The sequence below is a fragment of the Hemiscyllium ocellatum genome, chromosome 19 (assembly GCF_020745735.1).
Source record: "Hemiscyllium ocellatum isolate sHemOce1 chromosome 19, sHemOce1.pat.X.cur, whole genome shotgun sequence".
NCBI classification, from domain to species: domain Eukaryota; kingdom Metazoa; phylum Chordata; class Chondrichthyes; order Orectolobiformes; family Hemiscylliidae; genus Hemiscyllium; species Hemiscyllium ocellatum.
In genome coordinates this window covers 6063066-6090977 of record NC_083419.1, presented here as the reverse complement: position 1 = coordinate 6090977, position 27912 = coordinate 6063066, and the positions used below count along the sequence as shown (strand labels likewise).

The window sequence follows — 27912 nt, the reverse complement described above, 5'->3', positions numbered from 1 at the left end:
AATTTTTTTTTGTTTGTTCTTATTGTTTGGAAATAGCTTCCTTTTAATCATACTGTTATGAGTGTATTAGAGAACATTTTCTCTTATTTGAAGGATGTAAGCGACTCAACTATACACTCTGGATGATTGTGGATTAGTTGAATTTTGATGATTATATATTTAAGATCTATTTTTATATTAATGTTTGTGCTTGAAAATTCTGCTTATTTTTGTAAATTTGTCAAAATGTTAAATTCCCAATAAAAATATCTATAAAAAAAAGTAGGAAAATCTGGTTAGCTTAAATCAAAACTCTGTGAGACCACAGATAAAATAATGTGCAGGGTTCCAAGTCCAGATTTAAATGTTCTGTTTCTCAAAATGGGTTGGGGGAAGGAAAGAACACTGAGTGAGATGGCTGGACTTTTGTTTCGACCTTAGACCATTTTCATGAAAGCTGATGCAGGGAGAAGATCACAGAACTGTTAAGAAAGTAATGATAACATTGCAAGTCAATGGAGAGTCCTCCATAGATATGTGTTTTTCTCATTTTGATGGCTAGATTTCAGTCATTGTGGCTTTTATACAGCTACATGGAGACAGGAGCCTTGGATTGGAGTTGGGAAAATTTAAAAGTGAAGCTAATTAGTTTTGCCTCCATCACAGTTTATCATGAAATGTTGTAAGATGAGTTGTGTCGGTATTCAACAAGGTGACAACAGCATGATTGGAAATTATAACTGTCCATTAGTCTTCAGATGGAGGTTTTCTAATAAATAAAAAGGTAGAGTGCATTTCACACTGTTGAAAGGGTAACTTAGCATGTTAACACATCAACTACAAATGTTTAATCCTCCTTCCTTATTTTAATCACAGAGAATAGGCATCCACCATTACAGTTTTGAAACCTGTTTGTTTCTTTGGAGAGTTCTATGGGCTCATGGCTGCAAGTCAATTCATAAAATCCTTCCAGTGCGGAAAGAGACCATTCATTCCATCGAGTCTGCACTGACTGTCCACAGAGCATCCCACCCAGACCCTGACCCCCAGCCCATTCCCGTAACTCCCCATTTCCCATGGCTAAGCCACTTAGCCTACACATTACTGGATATTATCAGTAATTTCCCTAACCTGCACATCTTTGGACTGTGGGAGGAAAGTGGAGGAGGAAACCCACGTAGACATGGGGAGGATATGAGTGGAATAGAACCCGGGTCCTGGTGCTTTTTGTTTACTCAGGGTGTTTTATGGGTTATTTGACAGCTTCCAAAAGTTATAACGGGGCTTGGAAATTCTGTTCGTTAAATGATAACAGTTGAAGGGGGGGAGCATTGATTGATGGTGAGAGTGGTTTTAAAGTGATCAGGAGGATCAACTGTAGGTAGATGAATCACTAATTGCCACAATTGATGCTGGTGACTGTGCAAACATCATCCTTATATGCATCTTATGGTTACTTTGGCAAGAAGACCCTCAGCATTATCAGGACTGTCCAGATTGAAATGTCCACGGGATCACCTGACCAAACCTCCAGGGCCAACAGCTGACCAGACCATCTCCAGGCCTTCAGCAGAATCTGACACTTCACCAAGATACAAAGGATGAAGAAAACCTACTGAGATCACTTTATTCGATTTGATTTGACTCATTGATTGTCACATGTACCTAAGTACAGTGAAAAGTTTTGTTAACGAGTAGTAGAGGCAGATCATAGTAAGCAAGGACATACAGAACAGAGGGTGAAAAAAACTCATACAGAACCATATAGGTTACGCCACACAGGGTGTGCGCCAGACAAGATCAACATTAACAAGATCAGCATTATTTGAAGTTAGAGAGTCCATTCATCCATCTAATAACAGCAGGGAAGAAGCTGTTCCTGAACCTGCTGGTGCCTGATGTATCTTGTGCCTGATGGAACAGGTTGTAGATCATTGCTAGGGTGTGATAGGTCTTTGGTGATGTTGGCAGCCTTTCCATGGTAGTGAGCCATGTAAATGGAGTCCATGGATGGAAGGCTATCTTCCATGATGGTCTGGCTGTGCACACCACCTTCTGTAGTTGAAGTCTATATTATTTGGTACATTGACACGTAACTTATAGGTGTTTGCCATGTCTTTGTTTCCTCTTAGTAATGAAACCATGTCCCCATGCCTTTGGTCCTGAGGACTAGTGGATGGGGCAATGCAGACCCTGAGGGAGCTGGGCCTGGCTCTCCATGTCAACCACCAACCTGTGCATAGACTCAGCCAGACACTCACATAGACTTTTGGACTAGGCTAGATGTTCAATACTGGCATGCATTGTTAATATGTCAAAGAGTGTGGAAAAGCACAGCCAGTCAGGCAGCATCTGAAGAGCAGGTGAATCGACGTTTCGGGCATAAGCCCTTCATTGGGAATGAGCCTCATTCCTGAAGAAGGGCTTAAGCCTGAAACATCGATTCTCCTGCTCCTTGGATGCTGCCTGACTGGCTGTGCTTTTCCAGCACCACACTCTTCAACTCTGATTTCCAGTATCTGCAGTGCTCACTTTCTCCGTGTATTGTTAATGGTTTCATTGCTAAGAGAAAGCAAAGACATCTCAAGGACCTCTATCTTCATGTGGGTTCCAATGATAGCTCAATACAGTAGGTCAATGAGACCAATTAGAAACTTTCCTTCCACCTTGCAGTTTTTTACCAGCTTCTAGAAGGACTGAAATAGTTCACTGTATCACATGGTATCAACGACCCACGTATCTAAATGCTAAAGCAACAATATCATCTGATTGTTTTCAGCATGTAGAAACATTGGATTTCACTGATCTTCATTATTAAATTGTTTCAATACACAGATATTGATGAGTGTGCCCAAAATAAACACTACTGTCGGGAGAATACCATCTGTGTGAATGGCGCTGGGTCCTACATCTGTATCTGCAAAACGGGTTATATTAAGGTTGACGATTATTCCTGTACAGGTAAGATGTTTGTTAATAAGTGAAATAATTGAGGGGGAGTGTGGTATTATCATTGGATTAATACTGAAATGTCCATACTCATATCATGAGAATGTAAGTTCAAATCCTATCATGGATTCAAGAGGTGATGGCTTAGTGAGATTATTGCTAGACTATTAATTCAGAGACCCAGTTAATGTTCTGGGGTGCAAATGTGTTGCTGGTCAAAGCACAGCAGGCCAGGCAGCATCTCAGGAATAGGGAATTCGACGTTTCGAGCATAAGCCCTTCATCAAGCTGGTTACGAATCCTGCCATGCTAGATGGTGGAATTGACTTCAATAACAATTTGGAATTAAGAGTCTAATGATGACCCTGAAATCATTGGCGATTCTTGGGAAAACCCATCTGGTCCATTAATGCCCTTTCGGGAAGGAAATTGCTATCCTTACCTGGTCTGGCCTACATGTGACTCGAGACTCACAGCAATATGGTTGTTTCTTAACTGTCCTCTGGGTAATTAGGGATGGACAATAAATGCTGGCCTGGCCTACATATGACAGTCATGGATGAATTTTTAAAAATTCAATTCATAAATTCATAAAAATTGAAATCTAGCTTCAGGATGGTGACCATAAAACTAGCACAAATCATTAGTAAATGAAGTCTCTGTGGTTTGCTATAGCCTCTAGAGAAGGAAATCTGCCATTCTTTAGAAGCACCTGGATGAGCACTTAAAATGCCAGGGCGCAGGAAGCTATGGACGCATGTGCGGGTATAAGGGATGCATACAATTTGGTGTTTTGTTGATTGGCATAGACATGATAGGCCAAAGGGCCTGTTTTTTTATGCTGTGTGATTCTATGACACATGACTCCAGCTCCCCTGTAATGAGGTTGAGGTCTTCAATGTCCTCTGAAACACAAGCCACTCAAGGATAATTAGGGATGGACATAAAATGCTGACCTTCCAATCCCATGAAAGAATAAGTACAAAAGGACCAACATTTTGAAGAAATTCTTTTAAGTCATGTCTTCTTCTTAAAACTTTAAGTTTATTGTCCAACACGACAATGTTATGCCTGAAGTTCTAAACCTATTGCATCAACACAGAATAGAATGATAGGATCCTGCAGCACAGGATTCCCTACTTTGTAAGAACTCTGCAATAAATCCCAGATAGTGAAGCAGTCCTGATATTTCAAAACATGCAGATGCTGACAGGAGGTATAAGGTGGCGATGATTGGCAATGCTCAATGTTTCTGACTAGTTAATGATCGCCCACTCTTGGGAATAACTTTGGGACCAAGCAAGAAATGGGTGGTTGTAACATTTTCATTTTGCATCTGAATGGTATTAACAGAATTTATGAAACGTGTTGTTAGGGCACATAGTCAGGTCAGGTGGCAGCTCCATGTTGACAAAGTATTTATTAACAGTCATCTCTAATCTCGCACGGTCAGTCGGGGGTCATTCTGTTGCGAGGAATAGATAAAAAATTTTCATTGAAAGATTAGAAAGGGCCTGTTTCCATACTGTAGGCATTCTATGATTCTATGGTAGAGAAAGAGAATTCCAAACCTCTCCTACCCTTTGTGTGTCTAAGTGCTTCCTAACATCTCTCCTGAATGGTCTGACCCTAATTTTCAGACTATGCCTCTAGTTCTACAATCCCCAAACAGCTTATCTTTATCTGCCCTGTCTTTTCCTGTTAATATCTTGAAATCTTCAATTGGATCACCCCACAGCCATTTAAAATCTAGAGAAATCAGGCCTACTTTGTATAATCTCTCCTCATAATTTAACCCCTGAAGTCCAGGTATCATTCTTGTAAACCTACGTTGTACTCCCTCCAGGGCGGATAGGCTTCCTCCATATTGGTGGCACGGTGGCTCAGTGGTTAGCACTGCTACCTCACAGCACCAGGATCCCAGGTTTGATTCCAGCCTCAGGTGACTGTCTGTGTGGAATTTGGACATTCTCCCTGTGTCTGCGTGGGTTTCCTCCGGGTGCTCCAGTTTCCTCCCACAGTCCAAAGATGTGCAGATCAGGTGAATTGGCCATGCTAAATTGCCCATAGCTTCAGGTGCATTAGTCAGAGGGAAATGGGTCTGGGTGGGTTACTCTTCGGAGGGTCGGTGTGGACTGGTTGGGCCGAAGGGCCTTTTTTCACACTGTAGGGAATCTAATCTAATCCTTCCCAAGGTGTGGTGCCCAGATCTGCTCCAAGTGTGGTCTAACCAGGTTTTGTATAACCACAGTATAATTTCTGCACCTTATACTCCAATCCTCTCGATATAAAGAACAACATTCTATTAGCTTTCTTGATTATTTTCTGCACTTGATTGTGACATTTTAAATATCTATTCACCTGACCACCACAACCCTCTCTCCCCACACCCAAGTCTCTTTGGACATTCATTGTATTGACCGTCATACCATCTAGAAAGTTCCCTGATCTATCCTTTTTGGTCCAAAATGGATAATCTTTCACTTGCTTACATTGAACTCCATCTGCCATAGTTTTGCCTATTCATGTCATCTACCAATATCCCTTTGTAATTTTATGCTATCACGTCATAGAACTTTATAACACAGAAGGAAGCCATTTGCTCCATGCCCATACCAGTTCCTGAAAGAGCCAACTGGCACGTCCCAGTCTCCATTCCTGATGAAGGGCTCCTGCCCAAAACGTCAATTTTCCTGCTCCTCAGATGCTGCCCGACCTGCTGTGCTTTTCCAGCAACACTCTAATTTTGACTTTAATCTCCAGCATCTGCAGTCCTCACTTTTGCCTCGTTCCAGCCGTATCTCCGAAAACCTCTGAATTCATGACTTCCAACTACACATCCAGCTCTGCTTTGAAACCTCCCATGGAATCTTCCTCCACTATCATCCCAGGCAGCTCATTCCACATTGTAACGATTGAGTAGAGCAGCTTCTCATCTCACTCCTAGCTTTCTTGCTGGCAGTCTTGGAATTGTGAGCCCTGGTTGCTGGCTGTTTTCAAGAATGGTTTTGGATATTGTTCTTGGAGTTAAAGGAATCAAAGAATATGGAGTTCAATAATCAGCCAGGATCATAATGAATGCAACAGGCTTGAAGGGCTATGTTTCTGCATCTCATTTAATTTAAATTGAATGCTACAGAATTATCTTGCTCACCTTACCTTTACCTGAATATTTCCTTCCTATCGGAAAGATGTTGTGAAATTTGAAAGGGTTCAGAAAACGTTTACAAGAATGTTGCCAGGGTTGGAGGATTTGAGCTGTAGGGAGAGGTTGAATAGGCTAGGGCTGTTTTCCCTGGAGCATCGGAGGCTGAGGGGTGCTCTTATAGAGGTTTATAAAATCATGAGGGGCATGGGTAGGATAAACAGACAAAATCTTTTCCCTGGGGTCAGGGAGTCCAGAACTAGAGGACATAGGTTTAAGGTGAGAGGGGAAAGATATAAAAAGGACCTAAGGGGGAACTTTTTCACACAGAGGGCGGTACATGGATGGAATAAGCTGCCAGAGGAAGTGTTGGAGGCTAGTCCAATTGCTACATTTAAAAGGCATCTGGATGGGTATATGAATATGAAGGGTTTGGAGGGATATGGGCCCGATGCTGGCAGGTGGGACTAGATTGGGTTGGGAGATCTGGTCGGCATGGATGGGTTGGACCGAAGGGTCTACTTCCATGCTGTACATCTTTATAACTCTATGACTGTATGTCCTGCATTATCCACAATGCTGCCTAACTTTGTGTCATCAGCATATTTGGATAATGACTTTCAATGCCACTATACGAGTCATTAATAAATAATGGGAATAATCGAGGCCGTAACACACCTTGTAGGACACCACTGGTCACATGTTGCCAATTTGAGTACTTATCATTATCCTTACTTTCTATTGCCTGTCTCAACCAGTTTCCGAGCCATGTCAGTAATTTGCTTTCAATTCCTTGTGCCTCTAGCTGAGTTAATAGTCTGTTATGTGGGACTTTATCAAATACCTTCTGAAAGTCCATAAAAACAATATCTACAGACATTATCCTGTCCACTAACTTAATCCCCTCTTTAAAAAAATTCAATGAGGTTTGGTAGGCATGATCCACTTCTCCTGAATCCACGCTAGCTCACTCTGATTAATTGAAAATTTTAAAGATGTTCAGTGACCCCAATCCTTGATTGTAGACTCCAGCAATTGCCCCAGCACACAAGCTAGTCTAACTGGTCTGTAATTCCATGGATCTCCTCTTCCCCCTCCTTAGAAAGAAGAATGACTAACTAAAAAGCGAAATGACATTTAGAGAGAATGCATTTCATACAGCTAAATCCAAGTCTAAAAACAGGTTAAAGGAATCGAAACAATGCAGAATGTTGAAGGGAAATGTGAGTAAAATGAGAGGATGGACTTGGGTTTGTTCATATCAAAGATGCTTCAAGGAATGCTAATCTTATACCTTGTTTCAATGTTTATACACTCAAGAAGTGGCTATTTCTACTCCTCGTGAAAATGATTTCCCACTTGCTGATCCTATCACTGATCTTCCACTGTTAGATGTGCGGTGAAGCATTACTTTGTTGAAACAGCAAGCTATGGTCGTCTCTATGAATGCCAATGTTACAGTTAATCCACAAAACAAAATTCTAGGCACTGATAGGGAATTGCAGCCTGCTTTCTTGTTAAGTCTTTTCAGTTGTTATTGAAGGTTTTTTGGGAAGACCTCTGAACTCAATCTCTGGGCTATAACAGAGAATGAAAGAGAAGGGCATCCTTCTGAAAAATAAAAAATTGTTAGATTTAACTTTAAAAAGAAGAACACGCTATTATATAATTAAGCGAAAGTGAGGACTGCAGATGCTGGAGATTAGAGTTAAGAGTGTGGTGCTGTAAAAACACAGCAGGCCAGGCAGTTTCCGAGGAGCAGGAAAATCGACATTGTGGGCAAAAACCCTTAATCAGGAATGAGGCTAGGAGCCTTGGGGTGGAGAGATAAATGGGAGGAGGATGGAGTTGTGGGGAAGGTAGCTGAGAGTGCAATAAGTGGATGGAGGTGGGGGTAAAGATGATAGGTTGGAGAGGGAGGTGGAGCAGATAGGTGAGGAGGAAGATTTCACCAGTTTCCTAATTTCTCCTCCCCATGCCTTATCCCAGTTACAACATTCCAGCTCAGCACCTTCCACACGGCCTGTCCCACCTGTCCATCTTCCTTCCCACCTATCCGCTCCACCTCCCCTCCAGCCTATCACCTTTACCCCAACCTCCATCCACCTCTCACACGCTTAACTACCTTCCCCAACTCCACCCCCTCCCATTTATGTTTCCACCCCCCCAGGCTCCCAGCCTTATTTGCCCGAAACGTTGATTTTCCTGCTCCAGGGATACTGCCTGACCGGCTGTACTTTTTCAGCACCACACTTTTGGCTATTATATAATCAAGTTTAATTAACTTACTGTAAATTTTGTATTCGTTAAATATTTATTACGTATTTTAAAGTTACTGGTATATATTCAAGGCTCCTTTAGATTTTCAATCAGAAATGGAATTGAAGGTTATGGGGAAACAGCAGGAAATTGAAATCAATGATTATCAGTTCGGCCGTGGTCTCATAGAGTCACAGAGATGTACAGCACGGAAACAGACCCTTCAGTCCAACTTGTCCATTCTGACCAGACATCCCAACCCAATCTAGTTCCATTTGCTAGCACTTAGCCCATATCCCTCTAAACCCTTCTTATTCATATACCCATTGAGGTGTCTTTTAAATGTTGCAGTTGTACTGGCCTCCACCACTTCCTCTGGCAGCTCATTCCATACACGTACCACCCTCTGTGTGAAAATGTTCCCCCTCAGGTCCTTTTTATATCTTTCCCCTCTCACCCTAAACCTAAGCCTTCTAGTACTGAACTCCCCCAGCCCAGGGGAAAAGACCTTGTCTTTTTATTCTATCCATGCCCCTCATGATTTTATAAACCTCTGTAAGGTCACCCCTCAGCCTCTGATGCTCCAGGGAAAACAGCCCCAACCTGTTCAGCCTCTCCCTGTAGCTCAAACCCTCCAATCCTGGCAACATCCTTGTAAATCGTTTGTGAACCCTTTCAGGTTTCACAACATCTTTCTGATAGGACGGAGACCAGAATTGAAAGAGAGAGCAGATCAAGGGGCTGAATGGCTTATTTCTGCTCCAAAATCTCATGGTCCTATATTTGTCAATTTGAAATGAGTCCAAAGATATTATTCATGTGAATCTTTATAAAGTATCAGAACAAATTTCATCAGTTCATCTCTTTTTGTCTGTTGATGGTTATTTTCACATTGCTGCCAAGTTTTCCTTGACAGTTTATGTACCATTTTACTTATGATTGGCATAAAGAGATTTGTGGTGGTGATCTACACAAGGTCGTATCCTCAGCTCATTCCCCCATGTCTTGTGGCCCTGAGCTTTTCGTTCAGCTGGCCTCACATCTTCAAAATCCTTGAACAATAAGAAACCTGAGATGGTTTCACATTCCCTTTCTATTGTGTGTTTAAAGGAAATTTAAGCCTTTTACCTGAATGGTCTTCCACCTATAAGCAGCCATTGTCCCTCAAACTACCACCCCTTCCACCATTCCCACCGAAAATTCACTGCTTCCATTGTTGGCCGTGGCTAGTAATCCTGACCCTTATTCTGGATCAGTGGTGCTGGAAGAGCACAGCAGTTCAGGCAGCATTCAAAGTGCAGCGAAATCGACATTTCGGGCAAAAGCCTTTTGCCCAAAACGTTGATTTCGCTGTTCGTTGGATGCTGCCTGAACTGCTGTGCCCTTCCAGCACCACTGATCCAGGATCTGGTTTCCAGTCATTGTTTTCACCATCCTGACCCTGACCTGAGCCTGGGGTGACTCACTGATGTGGTGACACTCAGCATGAAAATGGTTCGGGGTCCAAACAAGGAGAAGGTTTATTCTAAACAAAAACTGAAATTGCTGGATAAGCTCAACAGGTCTGGCAGCATTTGTGGAGAGAAGTCAGAGTTAATATTTTAGGTCCGGTGACCATTCCTGATTAATTCTGATATCTCTTCACAGCAACTTCTGTTTTTCTGATTTGCACCATTCACAGTTCTTTTCGGTTTTTAGAAAGCTTTATTCTACCCTATGTATATGGATACCCTATGCTTGAAGAAGATTGTTTAATGAATGAAGTTTTTTTTACATTCTTATGCACTTGGTGATAACCATTTGTATGAGACAATACACTGTTGATGCCTCAGTTGAAAGCAGACCCAGCCCCAGTTAAGATAAATGCTTTCTGTTGTAAGGCAAATTGAACTCCTGCTGTGTCCAAGCCCTGTAACCATGTCTCTTGAAAATGCCAAAACGTTCTCATTTACAGCAATTACCTCTCTGTAACATTAATGAGTATCTACTTTTATATACAAAAGCATGGTTATGTCTCTTTGTCTATTGAAATAGCTCATATCACTGTGCCTGTGCAGTTCCAAATTAAGCTAACATTCAACCTGACTTGTATTAACCCTTAAAGAGTCACCCAAGGGTGATTGCACACCACCTTCCCAGTCTTCCATATACCTGTATACCTTTCCATATATCTATCCAATTGTCTAACTAATTTCTGTACCTAATAGGCACGTGCTTTCACAAAATGACAATCATGATTATACCAGTCATAGAGGTGTACAGCATGGAGACAGACCCATTGGTCCAACTTGTCCACGCCAATTAGATATCTTAAATTAATCTAACACCAGTTGCCAGCATTTGGCCCATGCCCTCTAAACCCTTCCTATTCCCCAGGGCATCAATGTGGACTTCAACAGTTTCCTCATTTCCCCTTCCTCTACCTCACTCTAGTTCCAAACTTCCAGCTCAGCACTGTCCCCATGACTTGTCCGGACGTATCCTATCTGCCTATCTCCTTTTCCACCTATCCACTCCACCCTCTCCTCCCTGACGTATCACCTTCATCCCCTCCCCCACTCACCTATTGTACTCTATGCTACTTTCTCCCCACCCCCACCCTCCTCTAGCTTATTTTTCCACGCTTCAGGCTCTGCCTTTATTCCTGATGAAGGGCATTTGCCTGAAACATCGATTTCGCTGCTCCTTGGATGCTGCCTGAACTGCTGTGCTCTTCCAGCACCACTAATCCAGAACCTTCCTATTCATATGCCCATCCAGATGCCTTTTAAATGCTGCAATTGTACCAGCCTCCACGGCTTCCTCTGGCAGCTCATTCCATACACACACCACCCTCTGCATGAAAAAGTTGCCTCTTAGGTCCCTTCTATATCTTTCCCCTCTCACTGTGAACCTATGACGTCTAGTTTTGGACTCCTCTACCCTTGTCTATTTACCCTATCCATGCCCCTCATGATTTTATAAACCTCTATAAAGTCACCCCTCAGCCTCCAATGCTCCAGAGAAAATATCTAGCCTTTCACGATAACGCAAACTCTCCAATCCCGACAATTGTGGAAATTCCTTGAAATCAGACTCTCTGAGATCAGAAAGTAGCAATTAAAGAAATTGCTTCCACATTTAATACAACTGATTATCAATATTCAATAAAACAAAGATAACCAGTTGAGTGCTCTGAAAGCTAGTGCTTCCAAATAAAGCTGTTGGACTATAACCTGGTGTTGTGTGTGATTTTCAACTTTGTACAGCCCAGTCCAACACCGGCACCAACTAACTAACTGAAGTATTTTATGCTAAGATACAGCTAAAAGGTTCTTTATTTTATATAATTCCAAAATGCTAATGATTGTGATAATCTGCATCTTGTGGCATGCTGCATTTGTATTTTTTCTACACCCTTCAATTCAAAACATATTTTTTACGTGTTTAAGGTTGTAATGTTATAGGAAGGATGACAAACTACCAGAGACATTCGCTTAAAATGGAACCAACTGGTTTCACTCCAAACAATGTGAACTAGGGATTGAAAAAAAGAGGCAAAGACATAACTGAGGAGGAGGTTCAGTTGGAACTGAACTCTATTTTGAATTGAGAAAGAAAGGTCAAGGTGTGACAGAGAGAAAAATTGACAAAGGTTAATTAAGGAAATAAATTAAATTAGGAAGTTGACATTAATAAAATCACAACGAACTATTCACTCCTGTCAAGTTAAATTTTTGAGTGACATAGGATAGGAACATGGAAATAGGAGCAGGCCATTCAGCTCCTCCGGCCTGTTCTGCTATACAATGAGATCATACAAAGAACATTACAACACAGGAACACGCCATTTGGTGCTCCAAGTCTGTGCTAATCCACACCCTCTATCTAAATCAACCCTCTAACTTCTAAGGATCTGGATCCCTTTGCTCCCTCCCCATTCATGTATCTGTCTGGATACATCTTAAATGACGCCATTGTTCCTGCCTCTACCACCGTCGCGCATTGAGAGTGTGGCGCTAGAAAAGCACAGTAGGTCAGGCAGCATCCGAGGAGCAGGAGAATGAATGTTTCGGGCAAAAGCCCTTCATCAGGAATTAGGCTGGGAGTCTCGGCAGAGGGGGTGGGGTGGGAGAGATAAATGAGAGGTGGTGGAGCTGAGGGGGGAAGGAGCTGAGAATGCAATAAGTGGATGGAGATGGAGGTAAAGGTGATAGGTTGGAGGGGAGAGTGGAGCAGATAGGTGGGAAGGAAGATGGACAAGTGGCACAGGCCATGAGAACGGTGCTGAGATGGAAGATTGCAACTGGCGTAAGGTGGAGGAGGGAAAATGAGGAAACTGGTGAAAGCAACATTGATGGCCTGGGGTTGGAGGGTCCCGAGGCGGAAAATGAGGTGTTCTTTCTCCAGGCGTCGGGTGGTTTGGGAGTGCTGATGAAGGAGCCGCATGTCCTTGGCAGAGTGGGAGGGGGAGTTCACGTGTTCAGTCACTCCACTCTTGTCTCCCACCTATCACCGTTACCCACAACTCCATCACCTATCGTACTCTGAGCTACCTTCCCCCAGCCCCATTCACTCGCATCTCAGTACCATCCTCTTGACCTGTGCCACCTGTCTATCTTCCTTCCCGCCTATCCACTCCATCTTCCCCTCCAACCTATCACCTTTACCTCCACCTCCATCAATCTATTGCACTCTCAGCTACCTTTCCCCCTCAGCCTCATCCCCTCCCATTTATCTCTCCAACCCCGAGGGTCCCAGCCTCATGCTTGATAGAGTCATAAAGTCATAGAGATGTACAGCATGGAAACAGACTCTTCGGTCCAACCTGTCCACACCAACCAGATATCCCAACCCAATCTAGTCCCACCTGCCAGCAACTGGCCCGTATCCCTCCAAGCCTTCCTATTCATATACCCATCCAAATGCCTCTTAAATGTTGCAATTGTACCAGCCTCCACCACTTCCTCTGGCAGCTCATTCCATACATGCATCACCATCTGTGTGAAAAAGTTGCCCTTTAGGTCTCTTTTATATCTTTCCCCTCTCACCCTAAAATTATGCCCTCTAGTTCTGGGCTCCCCAATCCCAGGGAAAAGACTTTGTCTATTTATCCTATCAATGCCCCTCATAATTTTGTAAACCTCTATAAGGTCACCTCTCAGTCTCCAACGCTCCAGGGAAAACAGCCCCAGCCTGTTCAGCCTCTCCCTTTAGCTCAAATCCTCCAACCTTGGCAACATCCCTGTAAATCTTTTCTAAACCCTTTCAAGTTTCACAACATCTTTCCGATAGGAAAGAGACCAGAATTGCATGCAATCTTCCAACAGTGGCCTAACCAATGTCCTGTACAGCCGCAACATGACCTCCCAACGCCTGTACTCCATATTCTGACCAATAAAGGAAAGCATACCAAACGCCTTCTTCACTGTCCTATCTACCTGCGACTCTACTTTCAAGGAGCTATGAACCTGCACTCCAAGGTCTCTTTGTTCAGCAACACTCCCTAGGTCCTTACCATTAAGTGTATAAGTCCTGCTAAGATTTGCTTTCTCAAAATGCAGCACCTCGCATTTATCTGAATTAAACTCCATCTGCCACTTCTCAGCCCATTGGCCCATCAGGTTCAGATCTTGTTGTAATCAGAGGTAACCCTCTTCACTGTCCACTACACCTCCAATTTTGGTGTCATCTGCAAACTTACTAACTGTACCTCTTATGCTCGCATCCAAATCATTTATGTAAATGACAAAATGTAGAGGGCCCAGCACCGATCCTTGTGGCACTCCACTGGTCACAGGCCTCCAGTCTGAAAAACAACCCTCCACCACCACCCTCTGTCTTTTACCTTTGAGCCAGTTCTGTATCCAAATAGCTAGTTTTCCCTGTATTCCGTGAGATCTAACCTTGCTAATCAGTCTCCCCTGGGGTACCTTGTCGAACGTCTTACTGAAGTCCATATAGATCACATCTACTGCTCTGCCCTGACCAATCCTCTTTGTTACTTCTTCAAAAAACTCAATCAAGTTTGTGAGACATGATTTCCCATGCACAAAGCCATGTTGACTATCCCGAATCAGTCCTTGCCTTTCCAAATTCATGTACATCCTGTCCCTCAGGATTCCCTCCAACAACTTGCCCACCACCGAGGTCAGGCTCACCGGTCTATAGTTCCCTGGCTTGTCTTTACTGCCCTTCTTAAACAATGGCACCATGTTTGCCAACCTCCAGTCTTCCAGCACCTCACCTTTGACTATCGATGATACAAATATCTCAGCAAGAGGCTCAGCAATCATTTCTCTAGCTTCCCACAGAATTCTCGGGTACACCTGATGAGGTCCTAGGGATTTATCCACCTTTAACCATTTCAAGACATCCAGCACTTCCTTCTCTGTAATCTGGACATTTTGCAAGATGTCACCATCTGTTTCCCTATGTCTATATCTTCCATATCCTTTTCCACAGTAAATACTGATGCAAAATATCCATTTAGCATCTCCCCCATTTTCTGTGGCTCCACACAAAGGCCACCTTGCTGATCTTTGAGGGGCCCTATTCTCTCCCTAGTTGCCCTTTTGTCCTTAATATATTTGTAAAGACCCTTTGGATTCTCCTTAATTCTATTTGCCAAAACAATCTCATGTCCCCTTTTTGCCCTCCTGATCTCCCTCTTAAGTATGCTCCTACTGCCTTTATACTCTTCTCAGGATTCACTTGATCTATCCTGTCTGTACCTGACATATGCTTCCTTCTTTTTCTCAACCAAACCCTTAATTTCTTTATTCATCCAGCATTCCCTATACCTACCCGCCTTCCCTTTCACCCTGACAGGAATATACTTTCTCTGGATTCTTGTTATCTCATTTCTGAAGGCTTCCTATTTTCCAGCCGTCCCTTTACCTGCAAACATCTGCCTCCAATCAGCTTTCGAAAGTTCTTGCCTAATACCGTCAAAATTGGCCTTTCTCCAATTTAGAACTTCAACTTTTAGATCTGGTCTATCCTTTTCCATCATGATTTTAAAACAAATAGAATTATGGTCACTGGCCCCAAAGTGCTCCTCCATTAACACCTCAGTCACTTGCCCTGCCTTATTTCCCAAGAATAGGTCAAGTTTTGCACCTTCTCTAGTAGGTACATCCACATATGAATCAGAAAATTAGCTTGTACACACTTAAGAAATTCCTCTCCATCTAAACACTATGGCAGTCCCAGTCGATGTTTGGAAAGTTAAATTCCCCTACCATAACTATCCTATTATTCTTACAGATAGCTGAGATCTCCTTACAAGTTTGTTTCTCAATTTCCCTCTGACTATTAGGGGATCTATAAGACAATTCCAATATGGTGATCATCCCTTTCTTATTTCTCAGTTCCACCCAAATAACTTCCCTGGATGTATTTCCAGGAATATCTCCCTTACCACAGCTCTAATGCTATCCCTTATCAAAAATACCCCTCTCCATCCTCTCTTGCCTCCCTTTCTATCCTTCCTGTAGCATTTGTATCCTAGAACATTAAGCTGTCAGTCCTGCCCATCCCTGAGCCATGTTTCCGTGACTATCCCAGTCCCATGTTCCTAACCATGCCCTGAGTTCATCTGCCTTCCCTGTTAGGCCCCTTGCATTGAAATAAATGCAGTTTAATTTATTAGTCCTACCTTGTCCCTGCCTGACCTGACTGTTTGATTCACGTCTGTTCTCAACTGTACCCGTCTCAAATTGATCTCTTTCCACACTATCTCCGTGGGTTCCCCCCCCCCCCAACTTATTAGTTTAAATCCTCCTGAGCAGCTCTAGCAAATTTCCCTGCCAGTATATTAGTCCCCTTCCAATTTAGGTGCAATCCGTCCTTCTTGTACAGGTCACTTCTACCCCAAAAGAGATTCCAATGATCCAAAAATGTGAATCCTTCTCCCAGCCATGCATTCATCTGCTCTATCCTCCTATTCCTGCCCTCACTAGCTCGTAGCACGGGGAGTAATCCAGATATTACTACGCTTGAGGGCCTCCTTTTTAAATTTCTGCCTAACTCTCTGTAATTTCCCTTCAGAATCTCAACCTTTTCCCTTCCTATATCATTGGTTCCAATGTGGACAATGACCTCTTGCTGGCCCCTCTCCCCCGTGAGAACACTCTGCACCCTCTCTGAGACATCCTTGATCCTGGCACCAGGGAAACAACACACCATTCTGCTTTTTCTCTGCTGGCCACAGAAACGTCTGTCTGTACCTCGGACTACAGAATCCCCTAACACAATTGATCTCTTGGAAGCCGATGTACCCCTCATTGCATTACAGCCAGTCTCAATACCAGAAACTTGGCTATTCGTGCACATTCCCTTGAGAATCCATTACCCCCTACATTTTCCAAAACAGCATACCTGTTTGAAATGGGTATATCCACAACAGACTCCTGCCCTAGGTGCTGACCTCTCTTACCCTTCCTGGAGTTAACCCATTTATATGACTGTATCTGAGACATTCCCCCCTTCCTATAACTACCAACATCACATACTGTTGCTGTTGCAAATTTCTCATGATGAAGGGCTTTTGCCTGAAACGCTGATTCTCCTGCTCCACGGATGCTGCCTGACCTGCTGTGCTTTTCCAGCACCACACTCTCGACTCTAATCTGCAGTTTTCACTTCCACTATTGCAAAACCAGCTATCCAGGCAACTGAGCTTACCACCCCCACCTCCCCACCCCGGCATGTGTGAATAGTTAAGAAAGATACTTGTGATGCTAATTACCTGCCTTAATTTGCCTTGAAGAATTTAATGTCGATTTAATGACCAAATCTCATGTGTCTCGAAAAGTAACTGGGAGACAAGAGTGAGGTGGTATTTGCGCAAGTGACATAAATCGACCAACAAATTCAGGACGCTCTCAATTCACAGAACACGCTTGAATTGCCTGAAGGTACTGACAAGCCTGAACATTAGTAGCATGACCATTACATCAGAGACAAAATCTGCCCAGTCATTGCAGGAGGAAATGTTACTACTCGGTTGGTACTAAATTTGTTCTTGGTGAGGCTTGAGTTACGATTTTAAAAATTTCTTGGCAGTTCTTTTTCCTGTGAAATTTGACAGTGAGAGCAAGAACGAGAAAGTATCACAAGGAGTAGGTTTCACAAAGATCAATCAATCATTGACTGTTCTGCCAGGGCCATTAGCAAATCTAATTAGAAAGAATGAAGCTTTTAAACAGGTTTGCTGCTTTGTCTTGCAATGCTTTAGATTATTTGGGGGAATAGATCAAATGACGGAAGGAAGTGTAACAATATCACTGCCACAGACGTAATGGCAAGTAATCTCACTTTAATGAGGTGCAAATAGCTGCCTAAGTGTTTGAAAAAAACTGTCTCAATTAATACAGTCTAAGCATTGCCTTTGTAATTATGGTCAGTGTATTGGGAAATAGAATATTTGCCAGAGACAGGTGGCTGTGTGGAATAAACTGGAATGGTGCGAGTGCTGGAGACTGTACTCTACAAGGTGTCTATGATATAGAGTGATAGCAACAACACAGGTTCAGCTCCTGCACCAGCTGAGGTTACTCTTTCTTAGAATCCCTACAGTGCGCAAACAGGCCTTTCAGCCCAACAAGTCCACACTGACCCTCTGAAGAGCAACACACCCCATTACTCAACGTTTTGTCCCTGATTAATGCACCTAACCTACACATTCCTGAACATTATGGGACAATGTAGCATGGCCAATTCACCTAACCTGCACATCTTTGGACTGTGGGGGTGGCACGGTGGCTCAGTGGTTAGCACTGCTGCCTCACAGCACCAGGGTCCCAGGTTCGATTCCAGCCTTGGGTGACTGTCTGTGTGGAGTTTGCACATTCTCCCTGTGTCTGCGTGGGTTTCCTTCCACAATCCAAAGATGTGCAGTTCAGGTGAATTGGCCATGCTAAATTGCCCACAGCATTAGATGCATTAGTCAGAGGGAAAAGGTGTTTGGGTGGGTTACTCTTTGGAGGGTTGGTGTGGACTTGTTGGGCTGAAGGGCCTGTTTCCACACTGTGAGGAATCCAATCTAATCTAAACCAGAGCACCTGGAGGAAGCCCATTCAGACACAAGGAGAATGTACAAATTCCACACAGTCACCTGAGGTTGGAATTGAACCTGGGTCCCTGGTGCTGTGAGGCAGCAATGCTAACCACTGAGCCATGGTGTCACCTGAAGGAGGTTCACCTCATCTTCCACCTTGGGTCCTTCCAACCACATGGCCTCAATGTCGATTTCACCAGTTTCCTCATCTCCCCTCCCCCATCCTAGATCCAACTCTCCAAATCGGCACCGCCCTCTTGAACTGTCTTACCTGTTCATCTTCCTTCCCATTTATCCGCTCTACCCTCATTTCCGACCTATCACCATCATCCCCCACTTGTATTTACCTGTTGCCTTCCCAGCAACCTTCCCCATCACCCCTATCCCCACCCTCCTATTTATCTCTCAGCCCCCTTCCCTCTACAACATTCATAGAACATAGAACATAGAAAAATACAGCTCAGTACGGGCCCTTCGGCCCTCAATGTTGCGCCAATCCAAGCCCATCTAACCTACACTAGCCCACTATCCTCCATATGTTTATCCAATGCCCATTTAAATGACCATAAAGAGGGAGAATCCACCACTGCTACTGGCAGGGCATTCCATGAAGTCACGACTCGCTGAGTAAAGAATCTACCCCTAACATCTGTCCTATACCTACCACCCCTTAATTTAAAGCTATGCCCCCTCGTAATAGCTGACTCCATATGTGGAAAAAGGTTCTCATGGTCTACCCTATCTAAACCCCTAATCATCTTGTACACCTCTATCAAGTTACCCCTAAACCTTCTTTTCTCCAATGAAAACAGCCCCAAGTGCCTCAGCCTTTCCTCATACGATCTTCCTACCTTACCAGGCAACATCCTGGTAAACCTCCTCTGCACCCGTTCCAGTGCCTCCACATTCTTCCTATAGTATGGCGGCCAAAACTGCACACATTACTCCAGATGAGGCCGCACCAGAGTCTTATACAACTGCAACATGACCTCAGGACTCCGGAACTCAATTCCTCGATCAATAAAAGCCAGTTTGCCATATGCCTTCTTCACAGCACTATTTACCTGGGTGGCAACTTTCAGAGATCTGTGTACATGGACACCAAGATCCCTCTGCTCATCCACACTACCAAGTATCCAACCATTAGCCCAGTACCCCATCTTCTTGTTACTCATTCCTGATGAAGGGCTTATGTTGACTCTCCTGCTCCTTGGATGTTGAGTGCCCTGCTGTGCTTTTCCAGCACCACACTTTTTGATTGTGGTAACTTTACTGTGCAAGCCCATGTATACATTATTCATGTGTTTCTTGATTTTTGGTCAGATTGTGTTTCTGAATCCCAACATAACCCGTAATGAAAGTTGAATTCACGAAGTATGTAGCTCAGAGAACTGACTAATATATACAAATCAAGCAAACTATTGAACACTTTTGGTCATTTATATAAATGATTTGGATGTGAACATAAGGGGTATAGTTAATAGGTTTGCAGATGACACCAAAATTGGAGGTGTAGTGGACAGCAAAGGTTACCTCTGAGTACAACAGGATCTTGATTAGATGGGCCAAAGGGCTGAGGAATGGCAGATGGAGTTTAATTTCAATAAATGTGAGATGCTACATTTGGAAAGACAAATCAGGGCAGGAAATATACACTTAATGGTAAGGTTCTGGGCAGTGTTACTGAACAAAGAGACCTTGGAGTGCAAGTTCATAGCTTCTTGAAAATGGAGTCACGAGTAGATAGGATAGTGAAGAAGGCATTTGGTATGCTATCCTTTAATTGGTCAGAGTACAAGAGTTGGGAGGTCATGTTGTGGCTGTACAGGACATTTTTGGACTACTGCATTCAATTTTGGTCTCCCCCTGCTATAGGAAAGATGTTGTTAGTGTTGAATGGATGCAGAAAAGATTTACAAGGATGCTGACTGGACTTTGGGGTGTAAACTATAGGGAGAGGCTGAGTAGACTGGGGCTATTTTCCTTGGAGTATCAGAAGCTGAGGGATGACCTTATAGAGGTTTATAAGGGGTATGGATAGGGTAAAAAGACAAGGCCTATGGTTAGATGGGCCATAGGTGAGTATTTGAAATTAGGCCACAGATCATCCATTAGCAGGAGCTTGGGAATGTAGATTGGGAGCAGCTGTTTGAAGATAAATCCACATTCGATATGTGGGAGGTTTGTAAAGAGAGGTTGATTAGAGTTCAGGAAAGATATGTTCCGTGAAAATGAGGGATAGAAATGACAAGATTAGGGAACCAAGGATGACAGGTGAAATTGTGAGACGAGCTAACAGGAAGAAGGATGTGTACATAATGTCTAAGCGATTTAAGTCAGATGAAGCTTTGGCCGAATATCGGGAATGTAGTATCAATCTGAAATGAGGAATTAAGAGGGCTAAAAGAGGTCATGAGATATTCTTAGCGAGCAATGTTAAGGAAAAGCCCAAAGCCTTATTCATATATAAGGAGCAAGAGGGTAACAAGAGAAAAGGGTCAGCTCACTGAAGGACAAAGGAGGAAAGATATAGGTGGGGACAGAGAAAATGGATGAGATTCTTAATGAGTACTTTGCATCGGTATTCACCGAGGAGAGAGACATGGCAGATGTTGAGGTTAGAGATAGATCTTTGATTATTCTAGGTCAAGTTGGCATAAAGAGGGAGGAAGTGTTGGGCATTCTAAAAGGCTTTAAGGTGGACAAGTCCCCAGTTGAAAATGTGTTGCTGGTTAAAGCACAGCAGGTCAGGCAGCATCCAAGGAATAGGAAATTCGACGTTTCGGGCATAAGCCCTTCATCAGGAATGAGGAGAGGGTGCCAGGCAGGCTAAGATAAAAGGTAGGGAGGAGGGACTTGGGGGAGGGGCGATGGAGATGTGATAGGTGGAAGGAGGTCAAGGTGAGGGTGATAGGCCGGAGTTGGGTGGGGGCGGAGAGGTTAGGAAGAAGATTGCAGGTTAGGACGGCGGTGCTGAGTTGAGGGAACCGACTGAGACAAGGTGGGGGGAGGGGAAATGAGGAAACTGGAGAAATCTGAGTTCATCCCTTGTGGTTGGATGGTTCCCAGGCGGAAGATGAGGCGTTCTTCCTCCAACCGTCGTGTTGTTATGTTTTGCCGGTGGAGGAGTCCAAGGACCTGCATGTCCTCGGTGGAGTGGGAGGGAGAGTTAAAGTGTTGAGCCACGGGGTGGTTGGGTTGGTTGGTCCGGGCGTCCCAGAGGTGTTCTCTGAAGCGTTCCGCAAGTAAGCGGCCCGTCTCCCCAATGTAGAGGAGGCCACATCGGGTGCAGCGGATGCAATAGATGATGTGTGTGGAGGTACAGGTGAACTTGTGGCGGATATGGAAGGATCCCTTGGGGCCTTGGAGGGAAGTGAGGGAGGAGGTGTGGGCGCAAGTTTTACATTTCCTGCAGTTGCAGGGGAAGGTGCCAGGAGTGGAGGTTGGGTTGGTGGGGGGTGTGGACCTGACGAGGGAGTCACGAAGGGAGTGGTCTTTGTGGAACACTGATGGGGAGGGGAGGGAAATATATCCCTGGTGGTGGGGTCCGTTTGGTGGTGGCGGAAATGACGGCGGATGATACGTTGTATGCGGAGGTTGGTGGGGTGGTAGGTGAGAACCAGTGGGGTTCTGTCTTGGTGGCGGTTGGAGGGGCGGGGCTCAAGGGCGGAGGAGCGGGGAGTGGAGGAGATGCGGTGGAGGGCATTGTCGATCACGTTTGGGGGGAATCTGCGGTTCTTGAAGAAGGAGGCCATCTGGGCTGTGCGGTGTTGGAACTGGTCCTCCTGGGAGCAGACAGGTCCAGATGAGATCTATCCTAGGTTACTGAGGGAAGCGAGAGAAGGAATAGCTGGGGCTTTAACAGATATCTTTGTATCATCCTGAAAAATGGAGGAGGTCCCAGAGGACTGGAGAATTGCTAATGTTGTCCCCTTGTTTGAGATGGGTAGCAGGGATAATCCAGGTAGTTACAGACCTGCGAGCCTGACATCAATGATAGGGAAGCTACTGGAGAAGATACTGAGGGATAAGACATATATCCATTTGGAAGAAAATGGGCTTATCAGTGATAGGCAGCATGGTTTCGTGCAGGAAAGGTCAGTCTTACAAACCTAATAGAATTCTTTGAAGAGGTGACAAAGCTAATTGATGAGAGAAGGGATGTAGATTTTTAGTAAGGCATTTGAAAAGTTCCCCATGAAATGCTGATGAAGAAGGTCAAGTCGCATGGGGTCCAAGGAAAACTAAATAAACATTGTTCATATGTCTGATAAATCTTACAGTCTTGCAAGGGTTAGAAGAAACAAGAAGGTAGGTAGGCAGCAGTTTGGTTGCAATTACATCTGGCAAATACCTTTCCTCTCACAAGCAAGTGCAGAGTGGGGATAAAAGGATCATTCTCAGGATGGTAGATGGTGACAAGTGGTGTTTTGAAAGGCTTTAGTGTTCAGATCACAACTTTTCACTTTATACATTAACAATGTTAATGAAGGAACTGAGGGCATTCTGGCTAAGTTTGCAGATGATACGCAGATAGGTAGAGGGACAGGTAGCATTGAGGAGGCAGAGAAGCTGCAGAAGGATTTGGACAGATTAGAGGGTGGGCAAAGAAGTGGCAGATGGAGTACAATGTGGGAACGTGTGAGGTCATGCACTTTGGTCGGAAAAATAGAGGCATGGAGTATTTTCCAAATGGGGAGAAACTTCAGAAGTCTGAAATGCAAAGAGCCTCGGGAGTTCTAGTCCAGGATTCTCTCAAGGTAAACTTGCAAGTTGAGTCAGTTAGGAAGGCAAATGCAATATGGCATTTATTTTGAGAGGACTTGAATATCAAAGCAGTTTTGCACAGTTTTCAGAGCCATATCTCTTGAAGGATGTACTGGTCCTGGAGTGAGTTCAGAGGAGATTCAGAAGAATGGTCCCAGGAATGAAAAGTTTAACATATGAGGAATGTTTGAGGACTCTGGGGTCTATACTTGAAGGAGTTTAAAAAGATTAGGAGGGATCTAATTAAAACTTACAGAATACTGAATGGTCTGGACAGAGTGGATGTTGGAAAGATGTTTCCATTGGTAGGAGAGACTAGGACCCAGGGGCACAGCCTTAAAGTAAAGGGAAGACCATTTAGAATGGAGATAAGGAGAAACTTCTTCAGCCAGAGAGTGGGGGATCTTTGGAATTCACTGCCACAGAAGGTTGTGGAGACCAGGTCATTGAGTATATTTAAGACTGAGATAGATAGGTCCTTGATTGTCAAGGGGATCAAGGGTTATGGGGAGAAAGCCAGTAGAATTGGATTGAGAAACATATTAGCCATTTTTTGAATGGCAGAGTAAACCTGATGGGCTGAATGGCCCAATTTCTGCTCCTTTGTTGTATGGTCTTATGGTCTCTTAAGCAAGCAGTGACCTGACCTTGTGCTAATATCAAACAAGGTGAGATTACTGCGACATGCCACTGATTAGAACTGCCAGTGGGAATCGATCTCAGGTGATCCATTGCCTATTCTGAAACCAACAACCTTCAATATGGCATCCACAATTATTAATATATTGCTCTAGACTTAAATTAGAGCAATTCTTTGTGTAGACCTGTTCCCAGTGTGAAATATTGCAAAAAATATTACTGTGTAGCTTTTTAAAATATTCTCTATGTTGCTCGAAGAAGGTTCAAAACATTTGTAAGCACAAGACATGATGGCACCCAGCTGTAGTCAATCCTCTCACTGACAAAGGGCCTCTCTTTGATGCATGCACTCGACCATCATTCTGTAAAGATAAGCACCCTACACGAGTTCTGAATGCTGATCTTGGCATCTGAATGCCATCAAATAACTGTGGCCAGCTGAGAGGTGACATGCCGTGTAAATCTTTTCCTTGGCATCTGTTGTGGACACACATGGCTTCAACCCAGCCTGTCGACAGGTTCATTTAGGCTTTTCATAGTACTGTAAAGCACAGGGTTGGCACTGTTGAAAATTAATCCTTACCAAATAAGACATCATTGGGCGCAAATGGGAACAGGACATAAAACACTCGGTTTGAAATGTTGCGTCAGAAATTAATGTGCCATTTTCCCCATTCTTATCTTTCTAGTTGCAGTCTCTAACTCTGCTCATTTGTGATTCACTGGACTCTTCCGTTATCTCAAGACATTGTTCGGTTTAAATACATGGACTGCTAATTTTCTTGTCCTTTACCTTTATCCTGTTTTCAATTATGCAATAATGTGAATTCTGAAAGACAACTGATTTCCCACCTTCAAATACTGCGCTGGGTAAGTTATTAAATGTGATTATAAGGTCAGACCTACACAAATATTTCTGACAATTCATGATTTTTGATGTAAGTTTACACTTGTAAAAGTGAACTGCACAAATTTTACCGTTTTATTAATGATATACTTACAAGTTATTTTGTTTTGGTAGACTATAACATGTCCTTTTAAGACATATTCACATTTAGTTTTAGTGAAAACATAATTAGTTTGCCTGTCATAGTTTCGAACAGTGCTGACATTTTTAATAAACTCTTGCCTCTCAATCCCTAGCCTCAAATGATAACATAACTGCAGCAAAGTACGTTGTAAATGATATCCATTGAAGATGGCCTACCATCAAGATTCAAATACTGGAGCCCATTGATTTAGTGTGATATGCCACTGATTGTCAATACAAAAGTGAAAAATCACACAACACCAGGTTATAGTCCAACAGGTTTATTTGAAACTGCAAGCTTTCAAATAAACCTTTGGATTATAATCCAGTGTTGTGTGATTGTTGAATTTGCCCACCCCAGTCCAACATCGGCACCTCCACATCAACTCAAAAGTGATTCAGTTTTCTCCCCATGACTTGCAAACCACACAAATTGATAGCCAGACAGTGTTCAAGGACAATCAATGGGTGTCATTTATATCTTAAGAAGTAGGAACAGCAGTAGGCCATTCAGCCCCTCCAGCCTGCTCCGTAGTTCGATACGATCATGGCTGATCCAGCATTCCTCACACCCTGTCCCTTTCCTTTCCCTGTGACCCTTGATTGCATTTGAATTAGTTTAATTGTCACATGCATTCGATTGAATGCAGTGAAATGTTTGCAATGTTGCCACTTACAGTGTGTTCTTAGGTACAAGTAGTCTAGGTACAGATACTTATGTATTTGGGATAAAATAGAAAAATAATAAGTAAAAAGTTTAGTATAAAAATAAAAGGACAAATTAAAATATATACTCAATTTATTTTCCTTCCACCCCAGGCTTTGCCAGCACCTGGCCTCCAGACCACACCAGGCCTCAAAACTCGAAGCCTCACCTCTGTCCTCGAAAGGGCCTGCCTCCCCATCTCTGCATCAGTCTGGGACTCTCCTACTGATTCCCTGACTGATCAAGAATCTATCTCATCCTCAAACATACACAGGGACTCTGTCCTCACAGCTGTCTGTAGCAAGGAGCTCCAAAGACTCACAACCCTCTGTGAGAAAAAAATGCTCCTCATCTCAGTCTAAAATTGGCTCCCCTTAATTCTGAGGAGAAAGTGAGGACTGCAGATGTTGGAGATCAGAGTCGAAAAGGGTGGTGCTGGAAAAGCGCAGCAGGTCAGGCAGCATCCGAGAAGCAGGAGAATCAATATTTCAGACACGATGATGAAGGGCTTATGCCCGAAACATTCACTCTCCTGCTCCTCAGATGCTGCCTGACCTGTTGTGCTTTTCAAGCACCACACCTTTTGCCCTTTACTTCTGGGACTCTGCCCTCTGGTCTGAGGCTCTCTCTTGGAGTGAAACATCCTCTCAGTATTAACCTTGTTAAGCCCCTTGGGAATCCTATATGTTTCAATGAGATCACCTCTCCTTCTTCGAAACTCCAGTAATTAAAGTCCCAACCTGTTGACCCTTTGCTCAATTGACAATCCCTACATATCAGGATAATTTTACTGAACCTTCCTGAACTGCCTCCAATGACATAATATCTTTCCTTAAATAAGGGGAAAACTGCTCACAGTGCTCCAGATGTGGTCCCCCCAGCACCGTTTACTGCTGCAGTAAGACTTCCCTACTCTTAAACTCCAAATCCCTTGAAATAAGGACCAACATTCCAATATGTTCCACCTTCCAACAGTCCATCTTCCGCAGCTACACTGACACCATCCCCCACCTTTTCCTCCGCTACATTGATGACTGTATCGGCGCTGCCTTGTGCTCCCACGAGGAGATTGAACAGTTCATCCACTTTACCAACACCTTCCACCCCAACCTCAAATTTACCTGGACTGTGTCAGACTCCTCCCTCCCCTTCCTAGACCTTTCCATTTCTATCTCGGGCGACCAAATCAACACGGACATTTACTATAAACCGACCGACTCCCACAGGTACCTAGACTACACCTCCTCCCACTCTGCCCCCTGTAAAAGCACCATCCCACATTCCCAATTCCTTCGTCTCCACCGCATCTGCTCCCAGGAGGACCAGTTCCAATACCATACAACCCAGATGGCCTCCTTCTTCAAAGACCGCAATCTCCCCCCAGACGTGATCGACGATGCCCTCCACTGTATCTCCTCCACATCCTGCTCCTCTGCCCTTGAGCCCTGCCCCTCCAATCGCCACCAGGACAGAACCCCACTGATCCTCACCTACCACCCCACCAACCTCCAGATACATTGTATCATCCGCCGTCATTTCCGCCACCTCCAAACGGACCCCACCACCAGGGATATATTTCCCTCCCCTCCCCTATCAGCGTTCCAAAAAGACCACTCCCTCTGTGACTCCCTTGTCAGGTCCACACCCCCCACCAACCCAACCTCCACTCCCGGCACCTTCCCCTGCAACAGCAAGAAATGCAAAACTTGCGCCCACACCTCCCCCCTTACTTCCCTCCAAGGCCCCAAGGGATCCTTCCATATCCGCCACAAATTCACCTGCACCTCCACACACATCATTTACTGCATCCGCTGCACCTGATGTGGCCTCCTCTATATTGGGGAGACAGGCCGCCTACTTGCGGAATGTTTCAGAGAACACCTCTGGGACACCCGAACCAACCAACCCAATCACCCCATGGCTCAACACTTCAACTCCCCCTCCCACTCCACCAAGGACCTGCAGGTCCTTGGACTCCTCCATCGCCAGACCATAGCAACACGACGGTTGGAGGAAGAGCACCTCATCTTCTGCCTAGGAACCATCCAACCACAAGGGATGAACTCAGATTTCTCCAGTTTCCTCATTTCCCCTCCCCCCACCTTGTCTCAGTCAAATCCCTTGAACTCAGCACCGCCTTCTTAACCTGCAACCTTCTTCCTGACCTCTCCGCCCCCACCCCACTCCGGCCTATCACCCTCACCTTGACCTCCTTCCACCTATCGCATTTCTAACACCTCTCCCCCAAGTCCCTCCTCCCTACCTTTTATTTTAGCTTGCTGGACACACTTTCCTCATTCCTGAAGAAAAGCTCATGCCCAAAACGTCGACTCTCCTGCTTCTTGGATGCTGCCTGACCTGCTGCGCTTTTCCAGCAACACATTTTCAGCTCTGAT

General features: G+C 44.2%; 1 protein-coding gene across 1 annotated transcript in view; it reads left to right on the top strand.

The window, feature by feature from the left end:
- The window catches only part of LOC132824618 (protein kinase C-binding protein NELL2-like), a 345067-nt gene that overhangs the window by 149670 nt on the left and 167485 nt on the right, over positions 1-27912 (top strand). The window contains exon 13 of the mRNA XM_060839217.1: positions 2815-2940. Coding sequence (XP_060695200.1) covers positions 2815-2940 — 126 coding nt within the window. The remainder of the gene's footprint in view (positions 1-2814; positions 2941-27912) is intronic.